General features: G+C 41.4%; 1 protein-coding gene across 1 annotated transcript in view; it reads left to right on the top strand.

Moving 5' to 3' along the window:
- Nucleotides 1-2633: 2633 nt before the first annotated feature.
- LOC104959753 (ankyrin-3-like) overlaps nucleotides 2634-16493 on the top strand; it is a gene marked incomplete at its 5' end in the record, with an annotated part of 31531 nt that continues 17671 nt past the window's right edge. Inside the window, 9 exons of the mRNA XM_010787648.1 lie at nucleotides 2634-2845; nucleotides 4202-4409; nucleotides 4859-4955; nucleotides 5049-5277; nucleotides 5788-5913; nucleotides 6741-6863; nucleotides 7365-7391; nucleotides 7937-8018; nucleotides 9247-15501. Of these exons, the coding sequence (XP_010785950.1) occupies nucleotides 2634-2845; nucleotides 4202-4409; nucleotides 4859-4955; nucleotides 5049-5277; nucleotides 5788-5913; nucleotides 6741-6863; nucleotides 7365-7391; nucleotides 7937-8018; nucleotides 9247-15501 (7359 nt within the window). The remainder of the gene's footprint in view (nucleotides 2846-4201; nucleotides 4410-4858; nucleotides 4956-5048; nucleotides 5278-5787; nucleotides 5914-6740; nucleotides 6864-7364; nucleotides 7392-7936; nucleotides 8019-9246; nucleotides 15502-16493) is intronic.

Below are 16493 nucleotides of genomic sequence, written 5' to 3'. Positions count from 1 at the left end.
CCTGTTGGCCACCAGATGGTGGCACCTGACCAGGAATGAGCTTCACTTCAGCCACAATACCTCGACTCCCTTTTTTTTAATTCTCACATAAGCTTTTTCCAAACTTTCTCATCTATTTTTCTGTTCTTTTACACCAAAACAACGTAACAAGTCTTGGTAATTTAGCAATGTATTACATTACATGTCACTTGTTAGACACTTATATCCAAAGCGACTTACATACTCAATACTGTGCAACCCCAAAGGAGCAATTTGGGGTGAAGTGTCTTGCCCAGAGACACAACGACATACTGACTGCAGTCAGTGGGGTTTGAACCTGAACCCTGATCACAACACCAACGTACAACCCACTGCACCACATGCCTCCCTGTAAAAACAGTGATGCAAATTAGTCGCTTTTCGGCGCCTCCCGCTTTTTTAACGCTGCTTTGGGTGACTTGTGTTATTCGTGGAGAACCGAAGAGTTTTCGTTTTGGGGGGGGGGTCCGTGCCGTCCGTTAGTCCGTCCGACTGACGGACAACTTCTCACTTCAAAAAAGAAGAAGAAATCTAGATCGCAAAATAATTAAACAAGCGAGTGCCTGTTTTTCCTGGCCAAGGACAGGTTCCTTGAACACATCACGAGCGTAACGTGTCTTCACCATGTCTTCACGTGGTTATGTCTCGTCTGAAAGGAGTGTAGACGAGACTAGAGTGCTGACGGAGAGCACCGGAACGCCGCTCCAGCTCTTCAAATATTGCAGTACCCATAAGGAGCCATGCCGCAGTGTTTGCGTGGCTGTGTCTTTAGTTGTAAGCACAGTGGCGATCTGTTGTTATTAGCATCTGGTTAGCTAGCTATGCTAACGAATTTAAAGAGCTTTTCTACAACCAGGTGGAAGAGAGCTCTCTCCTGAGAGGCTCAAATAACCTCAGCTCAGTGAGGTTAAGGCACACCTTGATATGATCATTATAGTTATTAATGAGACATTAGAGACTAAATGAAAAACAGGTATAAAATACTATATGACGGTCACAAAAAAGTTGTTTAAAATAACAAGAATAGAGTTTAAAAGGGGAGCGATTTGTAAAATATCCAAAAAGAAAATCTGCTTACATTTCTGTTTCCAATGGGTGTTGAAAGATGTATCCATAGATCTCCTCATGTTGCTCTCAAAGTGCACCAGATTGATGCTTTTAACTTCAATATTTTAAATCATGTTCACATGGATTCTAAATACATTTGCACACATCTTGTGTCCATATCTTTCTGTTTTGGTGGTCATGCCACAACCGTGCACGTGCATGCATACGTGAGTCATGGTGAGATCTCTGGATTAAGAGGTTGCTTTTTCTTTGCACAACATGAAAGAAAGGCCAAATGAATTGGCTGTGATTTTAGTTTTTTTAAGCAGAGGTTGAGTTCAATAATTTGTACGGCCCTCGGAGGACGTTCCCCAACCCTGCTGTAAATAATAATAAAAACCCTTGATTTATAACTTAACATCTCTGTCTCCTATTTATCTGAGTATATTATAAAGAATAGCCAGTTAATTGAAGCATTATAGCACAGGCCTTTGTCAGATGGTATATTACGCTGTTTTTCTTCTGCTTCGAATAGTTCTCTCTTTTTTCACCATACCTGTGTTTGCATCACTGACCTATAATATATCTATATGATGTCAAGAGTTACATTTAGGTGCACAGTGCTGTCTCTTGACTTGCAAACTATTTTACCAAACAAGCTAACGCTAGCTGGGTAAATATGCCGCTCTTTGTATCAAAACAAAACTTACCTTCTTATATATCGACTTTTTCCACTTCGATCAACTTTGTTTCCTCCGGCTTCAATTTGCAGCACTCTTGTTCGTTCTCTCTATGTCTGGTCAGACATCAATCTGTTCCACGTATCGCGCCCCCTAGAGGCCTGGAGCACTTCCGGAATGTTTTTTTTATGTATGTGTTTTGGGATTTGTACGTGCTTTGGACTTTGCATATCGTTTTGGTATTTGCAGCGTCTTTTTTTTGTGTTTGTTTTCGGGGTTTGTGTGTTGTATTTAGTTTGCATCATTTCTGTAAATGCAGCGTTTTTTGGTTGTATTTGTTTTCAGGATTTGTTTGTTTTTCATTTCAGGATTTGCAGCTGTTTCCTGCTAATGTATGTGTTTTTGGCCGTTGTTCCGCGTTTGCACCTGCCGGCCACCGTAGATATGGCATCACAGAACGATATCAATTATTCTGAGAGCATTAGTTTTTGTTTGTAGAGATATTAGCCAGAGTCCCTGTACCTACCTACTATGTACTGTGTTTAAAAGGATGCAAGTTATGTAATCACAAGCACTGAGGCAAATGTAACATTTGTGATATTGGGCTATATAAATAAACATTGATTGATTGACAAGACAATGTAATTAAAGTAAGTTACTTGGAGAGAGTAGACCAAGATGCATGACAACAAGTAGATTCCCTCTAATCCTGCTGACTGACAATCAAATGTAAAACAAGACCAACCTTATTTAAGGAGGTTAGAAAGATTCAGACTCATGTCTGATTCTAGAAGTACTACAAACTGAGCTGTTTTGCAGGTTGGGAAAATAAATTATTTATATTTCACATGTTATATATTGTAAACTGTGTATTTTGCTTCCCTGTAGAGCTGGACAGTCCTGAGGAGCTGGAGAGGAAGAGAATCTGCCGCATCATCACCAAGGACTTCCCACAGTACTTTGCTGTTGTGTCTCGAATCCGGCAGGAGACCAATCAGATGGGACCAGAGGGCGGAACTCTGTGCAGCCGCAGCGTCCCATTGGTTCAAGCTTCCTTCCCTGAGGGGGCGCTAACCAAGAAGATAAAAGTTGGACTGCAGGTGAGTTCAAATTCAACTTTAATGTCAATTTGTCTGTGGGTTTGTACAGACAGAGAGATCGAAATAACGTTTCCAACAATCTTGAATACTAAAATACAATAATACAAATATACAAATACATATGTATAAATATGTATATCCTCTATATCAGGGGTTCCCAAAGTGTGGGAAGGTGAGCCTCCCCTCAGAGAACATAATCACAGCCGTGCCCCCTCTCCCAATTATTATTGCTATTATTATTATTATTATTGTTGTTGTTGCTATAATGCAGGGGTATTCAATTGCATTTCAAAGAGGTCCAGTAAGAGAAAATGTCATAGAATGCTCTGTTTTCGCTACCTTTCTCTTTTTTGATTGGCTGAGCGTCACCTCCTTAAAACATTAAACAATAGCTTTTTTAAACCTCTTTATCTTTATGTTTTATACATGTTGAGGTTAAGGATGGCAGCTTCCTCATACGTTGCACTCGGAGAGAAATAGGTTCGACGGAGATGTCTTTAGCAGCAGGGAGGAGTAACGTTTCACCAATGTTGTGAGGTTTACCTGCCTTAGCTATCCTTAACGCCTCTCGGTATGATGCTTCGGTTGCCTTTGTATTCACAGTGCTAAATGTGTCAATGACATTTTTCTGTGACTGCAATTCCTTGAGCTTCCGGTCAAAAAACTCCTGTGGCTTGGTCACCAAACATGGGTGTTTCGTCTCAATATGACGCCGGAGTTTACATGGTCTCATACTGTCATTAGCAGGTACCTCGTTGCAGATAACACACTGTAGCAGTGGAGTGTCATCAGGACCGGTCCATGAAAATCCTAGCTTCAAATAATCATTTTCATACTTCATCCGTTTTCTGACAGACGCTGTCTCCTCTCTCACTTTAGGTAACTTCACTAAAAATCTATCCATATTTTGCCGCTCGCATACATTTAGCTGAAGTTAACTACATTTCACTTCTTCTTCTTTTTGGCGGCTGCGCCTCCCTTGAAGCTCTCTGACGCCCCCCAGGGGAGGCGTGCCTCACACTTTGGGAACCCCTGCTCAATATATACAATCAACAGACACATGTTAATGTGTGCATATGTGTACCCATATGCACACATTAAGATAAAACACAACAATATATACAAAATAACAGTCTTTGGATTAGTTTACATTTTTTCTCTAAGTCCAGTGTCAATTGTCCTTGTTAGTTTTAATCAGTGTTTTTTGTTTTATATATAGTTTAAGTTAGCTTAAATTCTGGGCATTTTAGTCTTAAATAAGTAAAAAATACCTATATCAGTTTGTCTTTCACTCAGAAGCTTTAAACAAACAAACACAAACATTAAACACACATTACTTAATCCCCTCTCTCCCAGGCCCAGCCGGCACCCGACGACACTGTGAAGAAAATCCTCGGTAACCGGGCAACCTTCAGCCCCATCGTTACCGTGGAGCCCAGAAGAAGGAAGTTCCACAAACCCATCACCATGACAATCCCAGTCCCGCCTCTTTCAGGGGAGGGGCTTACCAACGGCTACAAAGGAGACTGTACGCCATGTCTCCGCCTTCTCTGCAGCATCACAGGTGTGTGTGATAGTACTTGTACGGCTATCTTTGTGAGGACCATTGATTTTTGAATTGAATTTGTGATTTTACATTTTTTTGGGATATTTTGGCCTGTCTTTACTCATTTCATTTGTTAAATAGGAAAACTAAATTTGACATACATTTACAATAATAATGCATAGCTTAATAAGTTTAATACAAATGTCTGGAGGGGACCTTTATTTTATTTTAATTTTTTTACACTGACTGTAAACCTGTTAATAGTTCTTGCATGGTCTACATTTCTTTTTGCAACTTATCGATTACTTTTGTTCTTTACATGTTGTTTTATTTGCAGTCTTTCCTACTTTGAACTGCAACGGCACATACAATAAAAACTGTTACATCTTAACTTAACTAGAAAATAGCTTGTCAAAAGAATATATGATGACGAAAAATGAATCAAACTCTTTCTATTCATCTTCCAGGTGGTACGTCCCCTGCACAGTGGGAAGACATCACTGGCACCACTCCTCTCACTTTCGTCAATGACTGCGTCTCCTTCACCACTAATGTTTCTGCAAGGTGAGACACTGACTACATGCTCACGCTTTTACTCTTTTCCATCTGTTGTATTAACATCTGTGTCTAAAATCATTTTATTTTCCATTTGTGCAGGTTCTGGTTAGCTGACTGCCACCAGATCCCAGAGACGGTGGGCTTGGCCATGCAGCTATACAGGGAGCTCATCTGCGTGCCCTACATGGCCAAGTTTGTGGTGTTTGCTAAGACCAACGACCCAATGGAGTCCAGACTGAGGTGCTTCTGTATGACAGACGACAAGGTGGATAAGACCCTGGAGCAGCAGGAGAACTTTGAGGAGGTGGCCAGGAGCAAGGACATAGAGGTAAATACAAAAATGATGGTATTATAAATTATTTTAACCCTTTAATAAAATGATTTTAGTGATTACTACATTATTTTATGTCAAATGTATGCAAATGATTTTCCCTGTGTGAACAAGTTATTATCACTTCTTGTATGTATTTTAATGCCTTCAATTAGGATATTTGTTCTGTCAGGTTAAACACCAGATATAAAGCAATTGCCAAATACCTTCATAATTAATTATTTAGTTCTACAAATTCATGTTATTTATACAGCTACAGTTTCATTTGTGAATATGTTTCCATTTAAAACATGTAAAACAAAATGTAAAACTGTTTTTTCTAAGATTATAAATAACTAGCATAACTATAAAGGCAACAGAAAGGAGTGTAAGGCTTAGAGTCAAAGTGGCCTGAGAACAGTCCTATAACTTAGGGCTACTTCGAAACCTTATAATGAATTCTCAAAGAGTGATCCACTTTTCTTTTGCACATGATAAGACGTTCTTACCTATAATGTTCTCTCTCAGGTTCTGGAAGGCAGGCCCATTTATGTGGACTGCTATGGAAACGTGGCTCCTCTGACTAAAGGTGGTCAGCAGTTAGTTCTTAACTTTTACGCCTTCAAGGAGAACCGTCTGCCCTTCTGTGTCAAGGTACTGCATTTACACTCTTTACCAGCAACCTTCTCAGGCTGGAGTTGGGACATCTATAAATCAACATGCCAAAAACGTTGGAAGTTACTAAGAAGTATACCTAAGATGTCACAAGAAACAAGACTTAATAAATGAGAAAGCAGGAGCAGAAACAACTTTGATGGTGATAAAATACCATGATTGTTTTAGCTCCATTCTCTAATGATGCATTACTCCTTCTCACACTAGCTTTTAATACAATAAACAAAGGTCCACGGGGTATAGTAACTTAGTTCCCTTTGCCCCTGATAAACACTTCATTGAATGACTCGTTAACCTCATGTTCTCCATAATCAATCCCCTTGCAACATTTGGGTAAAAACTATTCTTGCTGTGTGTGAACTAGAACACCACTGATTGAAATTACAGAAGCAGGTTTCAATGTGTATATATTACTTACAAATATATTCCTTTAGTCATATTTCCACAAATGTCCATTTAGCAAAACATGTCAGTAGATAAAATGTGAAAACAAGAGAAAATACAGAAATTGAATGTGCTTTGTGTGGCATTTTGGAACTTTATCAAATTGAGATTTTGTACATAGATTCACCGTAGTTGTAATTGCACACCTGACACAATGAAGTGCAGTTTATCATCCGGTCAGTAGTGCAATAAGCAGTAGTATTTGGTAAAAAACACAAAAAATAAACATTAAAAATAAAGTATGCACTTTTGTGTGGTAGAATGAATGTTCTAGGGTGTAGGGTTTACACACTGAAGCACGTCCGCAGTGCCACCTTTAAAATAGGAACAAGGTACATAAAGAAGCAATGTTCTCTCCTCAGGTGAGAGACCCCAGCCAGGAACCCTGCGGTCGTCTTACGTTCCTCAAAGAGTGTAAGACCATAAAAGGCCTTCCACAAACTGCCGTTTGCAACCTGAACATCACACTGCCAGCAGTGAAAAAGGTAAGGTAACCTGAACTCACCATTTTCTGTTTTCACCTCCATGACCATACACGTGGTTAGGGTACTTTGGCCCCATTAAACAGATAGATGAAGGCCAAACCACCGCCTGTGTCTTTTATCTGTTTAAAGCTTCTCTCTATGTAAATCAGTTATTTATGTAGTGGATTATTTTCATTGGCTGTTTCATGTCGTCCCTACGTATCTTTTGATTTGGACGACATGCTTTTGGCTGAGCGCTTTGTGCAAAAGGGCTTTTTTTTAATTATCGGGCTGGCTTTTTGTGGCTTGACTTCATTTGCTGCTTTTGCTGCTGAGTGTTGGCACTTTATTTGTTTGGTGTTGTCAAGTCTGTGTTTTTTGGTTTTGGTTTGCTGAGTTTGCTAAATTTGCTTCTCTTCTGAGCTTCTGTCAATCACTCCTTTTTCACGCCCTGATGTTTCTTTTCCCCTGCTTTTCCATTATGTTACTCCCCCTGTTTCTGCAATGCATCTTGGGAACCAGGAAATGGAGTCAGATGCAGAGGACGAGGTAAACCACACCCTCCCCACCATTTGCTGTCCTCTGCGCTAGATCTATAGCGGCCCTGCTTCATCATAGCCTTATTATTTTTCGCTTCTACAAGGAACAATACAAGTTTCCTTGTTTCAAGCAACCTTTAGCTGCTAGGTTTTGCATGAAATATCGTAAAACGACTTGTTTTATGTCCAATCCTTATTCCTTCCGCTTTACAGTATGTAATACAAGTAAGTTTGGAGTTTAGATTTACTTATATTGTCCTTTTTAACCTTTAGTAACGTTACCAAAATAATGTTGCACTTTTAAGTACTTATCATTTACAGTTTGTAGGGTTACCATGACTAACTTAAGCTAAATTGGCTATCTTGGCATAGTGACCATTTTGTTGAGTTGGAATATGCGTACTAAACATTTGTATGTTAATACAAAAAAATGCAGACCAATGGGTTAGCTTTAATTTGACATTGATAAGGTCCAAATGTTTGTCATTTGGCCGCACCGTATAATGTAGGGTGACCTAAACTAATAGGTGTTTGTGTTGTTTGCTATTGTTGCAGACTGAAAAGCCAGAGCGACGTCATACCTTTGCATCCCTAGCCTTACGTAAGCGCTACAGCTATCTGGCCGAGCCTGCACTGAGTGAGTTTTGACATATTTACTAACAAACACCTTTGATGAATTTAATTATGCCAATTTTCGTGGATAAGATCGTCTATTAACAATTTTAATTCAAATGTAAAATGCGTGACCGATTTGACTTACCTAATGTTATAAATGCATATCTCTCATCCCACATAACATGCACTGTTCACATGCCTGTTTACAACATGGTACATATGTTTGCATGAGTCAATGAGTTGGTTTTGTGCTGTGCTTGCCCACATTGTGAGTTGTATTTCTTCTGGGTTTGTTTGGTTGCCTTCCACTGCTGAGTTTTAGAAGTCCCAATCCAGCAACATCAAACATTTTCTTTGACTTACCATCACAATGTCGTTGGCATTTGAGAGGCAGTCAAAGTAAAATTGTATTTATTCTTCATTTGTCCCCTCTGAGTTCATTTGGCTTTGTGGTGATGTAGCAGCTTTTTGTGGGATACACATGCATGATAGGAGGTCTTGAGTTTGGCTTTCTTTTGGGTGTCTCTTCCAGTTTTTCACACTTTGTTCTTGTCACCAGTTCTTATCAATCTTGCATAACAAAATGGGCCAACACCTAGGTCTTGGAAAACCCATTTTGTCATATGTTTTGTTGTTTGATTATAGAACAATTGAAACTTCTGGAGCCATTGGCTATGTTGTATCATAGTGTCTAAATTGTCTTTTAAAACCTTTCATTCAACGTTTGAACCAAACAGATAAAAGGCACTTTAAGAAGCGGATTGAAATTAGAGCCAGAACCCATGGGCTGATGTTCAGAACATCAGATGTCCAAAGAGAGAAGTTGTTTTTATGTTGATCCTGGTGCATTTGTCTTACCATTTTTATGTTCTCAATTGTCAGTCCAAGCCATTGTCTTTGGGATTTTATTTTGCTGCTGTTTATGTTTTGTTGCGTTTATTCATTATGTTGTTTTCGCTGTTTGAGTCATGTACTAATCCTGAATTCACACAGAAACACAACCGTTTCTTTTCATAACTCCACCTTCAATCAATACTCAAATATCAGCACATCATAAAACTGCAATTTTTCCTTCCTTGATACCAGGACTGCGTCACTGACCAAATATTCCTCCTCTGATCTCTTCTTCTTACACATTTTTTCTTTCTTTTCCTTCCCCAACATCATTTTATGTTACCTTTATAACTCCACATTTTTGTTATTATTTTTTTCCATTCCTTCTTTATCTTTATTTCTAAATTCACCTGAAGAAACGACCGTTGAGCAGCGGAGCACAACAGCAAGAACACTGCCTGCTGGTTACCCTCACAAACCTGTCTTTCCAACCAGACATTACCCACCATGGTCGACTGCTCCTATTACCGTCCCTGGCCAAACAAGGCCAGTCGGAGTGGGGGGTTCCCTCACATGTACCGATTCCCCGGCAGGCTCACCAGCTGCTTCTCCATTGAAAACCTCCTGGCCCCTCTCTTCCCCTTCACGTGCATGCGCTGCAACAATCAGAACTACCCTGGGAGCTCCACCACCACCACCACCTACTCAAGTTAAACCTGTTGATGACAATGTGTTCTCATCCCCCATCAGGTCTTACAGGACTATGCCTTCACCTATTAAAACTGTTGTCCAGCTGGGTCAGTACCCTGTACAGGGGTCTGCCAGCTTTGTGTCTTCTGGAAGCCCATGTAAACTTGCCACAGACCCAGCATCTATCAAAAACCTTGCTTCAGCATACACATCAAGGACTTCCCCACTTCACTCCATACCAAATGGTTCTGTACCAGAGAGGTCATCAGCTTCTCTTACTGCTCCAGCATCGCCAAAGTCCTACAACTTGTACAATTCTAATTTGCCTTTTAAAACTGCCCTTGGGTCCACAATTGTGACAGATTCCTCTGTTAAAAGCATGTCAGGCCTGTCCTCGTTAAAAACCTCTGTAGATTCAACACTTGCATCGAGAGGAGGAAGAACCTCCCTCTCATCACTCTCCTCAACTGGACAGACAACCATAGCTTCCTCAGAATTGTCCACGATGAATGGATCAGTCTCTCCAATTAAATATCCATCTTCTTCCTCCACACCATCCTCCCCTTCGTCTCGCAATCTCTCGGAGAGAAGTAGCAGCCTTCAGGAGAGAATACAGGCCACCACCCAAGCAGCAACCTCTGGTGTTAGCGCAGCCATAAATGAAGCTATAGACTCTTGTTCTGTGTCAGGCTATGGCACTATTAGATCGTTGTCCGCCTCACGCAGGTCTGCAGCAGCAAGCTCTGCTTATGGTTCTTTGAGATCTGTTGCCGCCTCCTCCAGTTTGGCAGTTCCTTCTAACACACTAACTGTCCCAGTGTTTTCGTTAGTCATTCCAGAGACCCCTGTCAAACCAGGCCCGGGTTCTCTCAAAATGGCACTGCCTGATTCTTCCCGTGCCTCATCTTCATTTTCTTCCTCTTTGTCTTCCTGTGTTACTGGATCAAAAATAAAGTCCCAACTTAAATCCCCTCCGTTTATCACGCCACCCATCATCCACCCAACGGGAACTTCCAACCAGGAGATACTAAAAGATGTAGCAGACATGAAAGAGGATCTGATCAGAATGACGGCTATCCTACAGATTGACACACAGACTGCAGCTAAAACAGTTCAAACATCTCAAACTGGCACTCCTAAAGAAACCAAGTTAGAGGATGAGGAGCCATTTACGCTAGTGGAGAAAGTTAAAGAAGACTTAGTTAAGGTCTGTAGGCTATTACAGAAAGATATCAAGACTGAGAGTAGGGTTAATGCAGGTAAAGACAGAGCATCTGAGGATGAATGGGAAGAATTTTCCAAAGATGAAATTGAGGAGGCGCAAAGTTGTGCCCTCTCAGACAATTACCCTCCTTTTGAGGAAAACACTCTCCTGCTGAAGCCGCAGTCCATTTCAAGCAAAGATTTACAGTTGAGTAAAGTAGTAGATTATTTAACAAATGATATTGGCGCCAGCTCTCTTTCAAGAATGGCAGAGTTGAAAAGTAAGCACGAGGAGGAGGCAAAAAGGGAAGGGGAAGAAAAACAGAAACGTGTTCTTAAACCATCAATGTCAATACAAGAGCACAAACTCAAAATGCCTCCGCCTGTCTCAGGCATGCTCAGGTCTCCATCAGAGAAGGACCTAAGTAAACTTTCTGAGTCATCATATCAAGGGAGTGACACTATCTTGGAGTCCCCAGAGGACCTCTCTCACGAGCAGGATAAGAGTCCCCTGTCAGACAGCGGGTTCGAGACAAGGAGTGAAAAGACACCCTCTGCTCCTCAGAGTGCAGAGAGTACAGGACCAAAGCCTTTATTCACAGATTTGCCCATTCCTCCCTCTGTTACTGAAACCTGGACTGAAGCGGTCGATATGAGGGGCTTTGAACAACTTGATGATCCTTGTGGGCCTATAATCATTGAGGAAGCTGCATGTGCTTTCCCCTCTATAGAGCCAGATGCAGCTTCAATGAGCCCCATGAAAGCCTTCCAAATGAAAATACCGGAAGAAAACACCAGTGTGTGTCTTAAAGAGGAAACTCATATTACTACTACTACTAGAATGGTCTATCATAAGCCCCAACTGACTGATTGTGCAGAGATGATAGAAGAAGGTATGTCAGTTAGAGATATCATGAAAGCATTCCAGTCAGGTAGGGACCCATCTAAAGATCTGGCAGGCCTTTTTGAACACCAGGCTAGCCAGGATTCAGTCAAAGGTGATGAGCTGACTCCTAGGTTTCTTGACAGAGATATTAAATCTAAACCTAAAGTCGAAAGGATAATTGAGGTTCATATTGAAAAGGGCCACAGCATAGCAGAACCGACTGAGGTTATTATCAGGGAATCCAAGAAACACCCTGAGCTTTATGTCTACAAAGGTGACTATGGGATTAAGGAACTAACGGATGACTATGAAGCCCAACAGGAAGAGGAGGAGCTTACTGTTGAGGAATCCCTGCCCTCCTTTCTAGATACATCTCGCGTCAACACCCCAGTGTCACAGGAGGAGGACAGTCGCCCAAATTCTGCCCAGTTGATAGCAGATGATTCTTATAAAGCCCTAAAACTATTGAGCCAGAACTCCATAGAATACTGTGATGATGAACTATCAGAAATCAGAGGCGAGTCATATAGGTTTGCTGAGAAAATGCTCCACTCAGAGAAACTTGAAACATCCTCACTGTCTCACTCTGACACAGAGGATTCAGCAATAGTGACTGACAAAAAACGCCACCAAGTTTCTGAGGAGAGTTGTAGCCGTGGTGCTGAGAGTCAGCAACATGGAAGCCCAAAAAGAGAGTTTGCTTCTAAGTCTTCAAAAGATGGGTCCCCAATATCGGGTCAATTTGTGCAGCGGGATGAACCATCTCAGTTTGATAAGGTGACAGTGCTTCATTACTCCACAGAGCAGGGCAGCCCCAAACATGCTGTTTGGATGCGATTTACAGAGGACAAACATGACAGGAGCAGGGATAAGCTTCTTTATGAGGATAGGGTGGATCAAACTGTAAAGGAAGCTGAAGAAAAACTTAGTGAGGTATCACAGTTTTTCCGTGACAAAACAGAAAAGCTCAATGATGAATTGCAGTCTCCTGAGAAAAAGCCTGTTAGACGAGAGCCAAAGGAACCCAGGTCATGGCCTAGCTCAGCTTGCAGCCCTGAGAAAACACTACAGAAACCTAAAGCAGAGGAGGGCTTCAATAAAAGCAAACTTAAAGAGCCTTCTGTTGGGAAAATGTTTGACCGTACCACTACAACAGAAAATAAAAGTTCTAGCTTACCAAGCAGTCCCCAGAAAAGCAGACTCCCTCATAGCAGTGAGGATAAAATTAAACAACAAACAAAAACCAGTGAGTCTGCACCCTCTTCTCCCTCTAATGTAAAATCAACATCCAAAGTCAGTGCTGTGAGGATGAAGTTTGAATCTGAAGCTCAGAAACAAACTCAGTCTAGTCCAACCAAAGTCCCTCCCCCGGTGCAGCCAAAACCATCAGTAAAGAAACTACAGGATAGCAAACTTCCTGTTTATCAATTTTTTACTGGAGGAACAACTTCAAAAGTATGTGAAACTTTAGAAGAAGTAACCCCAGCAATGGATATAGAGAAGGACACATGTGCTGCCACAGACAGTAAAGCTGTTTTAAAATCGCCAACTTCTAAACCCCCAAAACAAACAAGAGACAAGTCACCAAATAAAAATATTGCTGAGCCCCCGTTGCAAAGACACATTTGTGAAACTGAGAGTCAAAAAGCAACTACTCAAGGTAAAGATACATCTTCCGCTGTTACTCGGGACATTAAAGAAAGCAATAAAAGTCAAAAGGTCCAGGCAGCTGTTGTCCATAATAATACCAAACTATTAGAGAAAAATGGTGATGCTACAAAGTGTCAACAAGTCACAAAAACTGAGTCTGCTTCCAAAGAAGCGATAGCTGAGATTTTAAGAAAAGACACAGAAGAAATACTGAATAAAAACCTTAGGAAAAAGATAGAATCCCAAATTCCTGTAAGATTGCCTTCTACTTTGGATAATGACCTCACAAAGAAACAGACAAAACCTTCACAGATACCTACATTATCTAAAAGCAAAATACAGACAAGCCCTGTGACAACCCCAATAAAAACCGATGAAAATCGGACTTTTGAAATTTTAGATAATGCACCCAGAGACTCCAACTCGAATAACCTTTCAAGCCCTAGAAACACACTGGAGAAAGTCGTAACCCCTCCCGTTGCTACAACAACCAAAGATAATTTTAAAGGAATCAAAACATTACCTGTTTATGCCAGTGTCCAGGTCGGAAGGCAGGCAGAGAGGGAAGCCAAGGGGGCTCTTTACACAGTCAAGCAGATATCTAATTTGGCCCTCAGCCCCATAAGCCCTGACGATGATACACTAGAACAGGTATCTTTCATAGATAGCTCAGGGAAAAGCCCCCTTACACCAGAGACCCCCAGCTCTGAGGAAGTCAGCTATGATCTCACGACCAAGAGCCCTGATGGCTTTATGGGATTCATGCTAGGACAACCCAGTCCTATCATGGAGGTATCTGAAGAATTAGAGGAAGATAACCAAAGCAAAGTTGTTTTCTCTTTTAAAGAGGCCCTACAAGAAAGCAAAACTAGTGATCACAGCATCCAAGCAGACCTTGCAAATGCTAATGAGCAAGAATCAAAAGATAATGATAACCAGCAGGAAGTAGTTGATAATTCCAACCGGCAAGAAACGGAAGCCAATGGCAAGTATGATCGAATGACAGAGCATGAGCATCAAGAGGTCTCAAAAGACAAAGGTATTGCTTATATTGAGTTCCCTCCCCCTCCTCCTCTGGACTCTTCTTCAGAAAAGTCAGACGGAGAAAGGAAGGGTTCATGTGCCTCTTCAGATACTGAGACAGAAATGATGGAGGTGAACTTACAGGAAGAACATGACAAACATTTGCTAACAGAGCCAATAATACGTATCCAACCTCCTTCGCCTGTGTCCCCAGGGGAAGATGACAGTCAATCAAATGATAAAGAGGAAGATGATGATGGGTCAATCTTTCAACCAATTCCCTGTAAGAAACTTAGTTTCAAAGGTGCTGAGGATGAGGAGAAGAGGAAAGAGAAAGAAAAGGCCTCAATACCCCCAAAAAATGATAAAAACGGAAACAACAAGGAACCTAATGGTGGGACAAATGGCTCTAATGGTTCCAATGGTTGTAAAGGCTCTAATGGCAAAGGAGAGGAATATGACTATGAACAAAATGGAAATGACCAGTCAATCACAGACTGTTCTATAGCCACAACTGCAGAATTTTCTCATGACACAGATGCGACAGAGATAGATTCCCTGGATGGATATGAACTTCAAGATGAGGATGATGGACTGTGTGAGCAGGCAGATTTACGTCTGTTTGGCCTTCCAGACAGTCGGAGAGACGTCTGGGCAACAGACACATTTAGGTCCACAGACCGCTCTTTTCCTCCAACCAAACTGGAAGTTATTGAAGAGGAGAAAACCCCAGAGGAATGTCAAAAGGACACATTCAAAAATGATTCCCCCCCTAATGGTGGGTCACCTGATGGTGTTAGTAAGGATGGGGTGAACGGTCAGGAACAAAAGAAGTCAGATAAGGAGGGCTTTTCAGACACTTACTTCAGTTATAAGTTAGAAGAGGAGTTTAACTCTCCTTTTAAGACTGTTGCCACAAAGGGGCTGGACTTTGACCCCTGGCCAAGTAAAGGTGGAGAAGAAGAAGTTGTTGACATGGGAGGGACACAGGGAAGCAATGGTGAGCCTAAGCCTTTTGGACTGGCTGTGGATGACCAGTCTCAGGCTACAACACCAGACTCTACCCCAGCCCGAACACCAACAGACGATAGTACGCCGACGAGCGAGCCAAACCCATTCCCCTTCCATGAAGGGAAAATGTTCGAGATGACACGCAGTGGTGCGATTGATATGAGCAAGAGGGACATGGTGGAGGAGAGGCTCCAGTTTTTTCAGATTGGTGAGCATTACTACTCGGCGGGCAGGTACAGGGTTAGGGATTCAGAGGTTGATTCCTCCTTGCAACATGGGGACTTTAATATTCAGGATCCCACAAATATTTTACTAATCCCTCAAATATCCATTCAGACTACTACTGTCCAGCTAGAAATATCAAATCCGACTGCCAGTTACACCACATGCAGAGACTCAACTTCCAATATGGAGCCAACGTTCTCCACCTTTAGAACAGGATTCAAGGTGTCAACTGATAAACCGTCTAATGCTTCAAATAGCAGTTCTAATTGTAGAATACCAAACATCTTTGATCACTCTAATGACACAACCTCAGGGACAACTGTAGATAGTTATTATTCTGTAACCTCAAACTATACAGAAGATCCTACTTTTGATACATCAGGCGTGACAGATAACTATTTGAATAATAGACCATCAGGCATCACAGATTATTATACTAATCAAAGAATTCCTTCAGGTACTTCCAACCATTTGGATTGGAAAAATCACACTTATTACCAAAGCGCAGATTCGTCTTCTGCACCCTCACAACAGATTAGCAATCCCCAAACATGGAGCAACAAAGCCAGTAGAAACATCCCTGACTCCCATTGTGTCTATTCAGACATCATTCAGGTGGGCGGCATTATTGCGTTTAACTTGTTGTCTGCTTCAGGCTCAACTCTGCAGGAGGTCAGCAGGATAGAAGCATCTTTCAGCCAGCTAGAAAACAGCAGGGAGGGCAGGGATTATACCAATATAGCAATAACAAACACAGGAGCCAAAGAGGTCAAAGGCAAGATATGCAAATCCAGATTACCATTATGGGCGCCTAGCCACAAAATATGCAGTCAAAGTCAACAATTAGCAATAGATCATGTAAGAAAACATTCAATTCATAATTTCAGGGAAAGACTAGACCCTTTTAAGAATGTAATTCCTAAATCAAGAATTCCAGTAATGAAATCCATGAAAAACTCCTCTGTGTCCCAGGAG

This window comes from Notothenia coriiceps, unplaced genomic scaffold (assembly GCF_000735185.1).
Source record: "Notothenia coriiceps isolate Sejong01 unplaced genomic scaffold, NC01 NC01_scaffold00030970, whole genome shotgun sequence".
NCBI classification, from domain to species: domain Eukaryota; kingdom Metazoa; phylum Chordata; class Actinopteri; order Perciformes; family Nototheniidae; genus Notothenia; species Notothenia coriiceps.
Note: the sequence above shows the minus strand (reverse complement) of the source record. Positions and strands in the feature narration are given on the sequence as shown.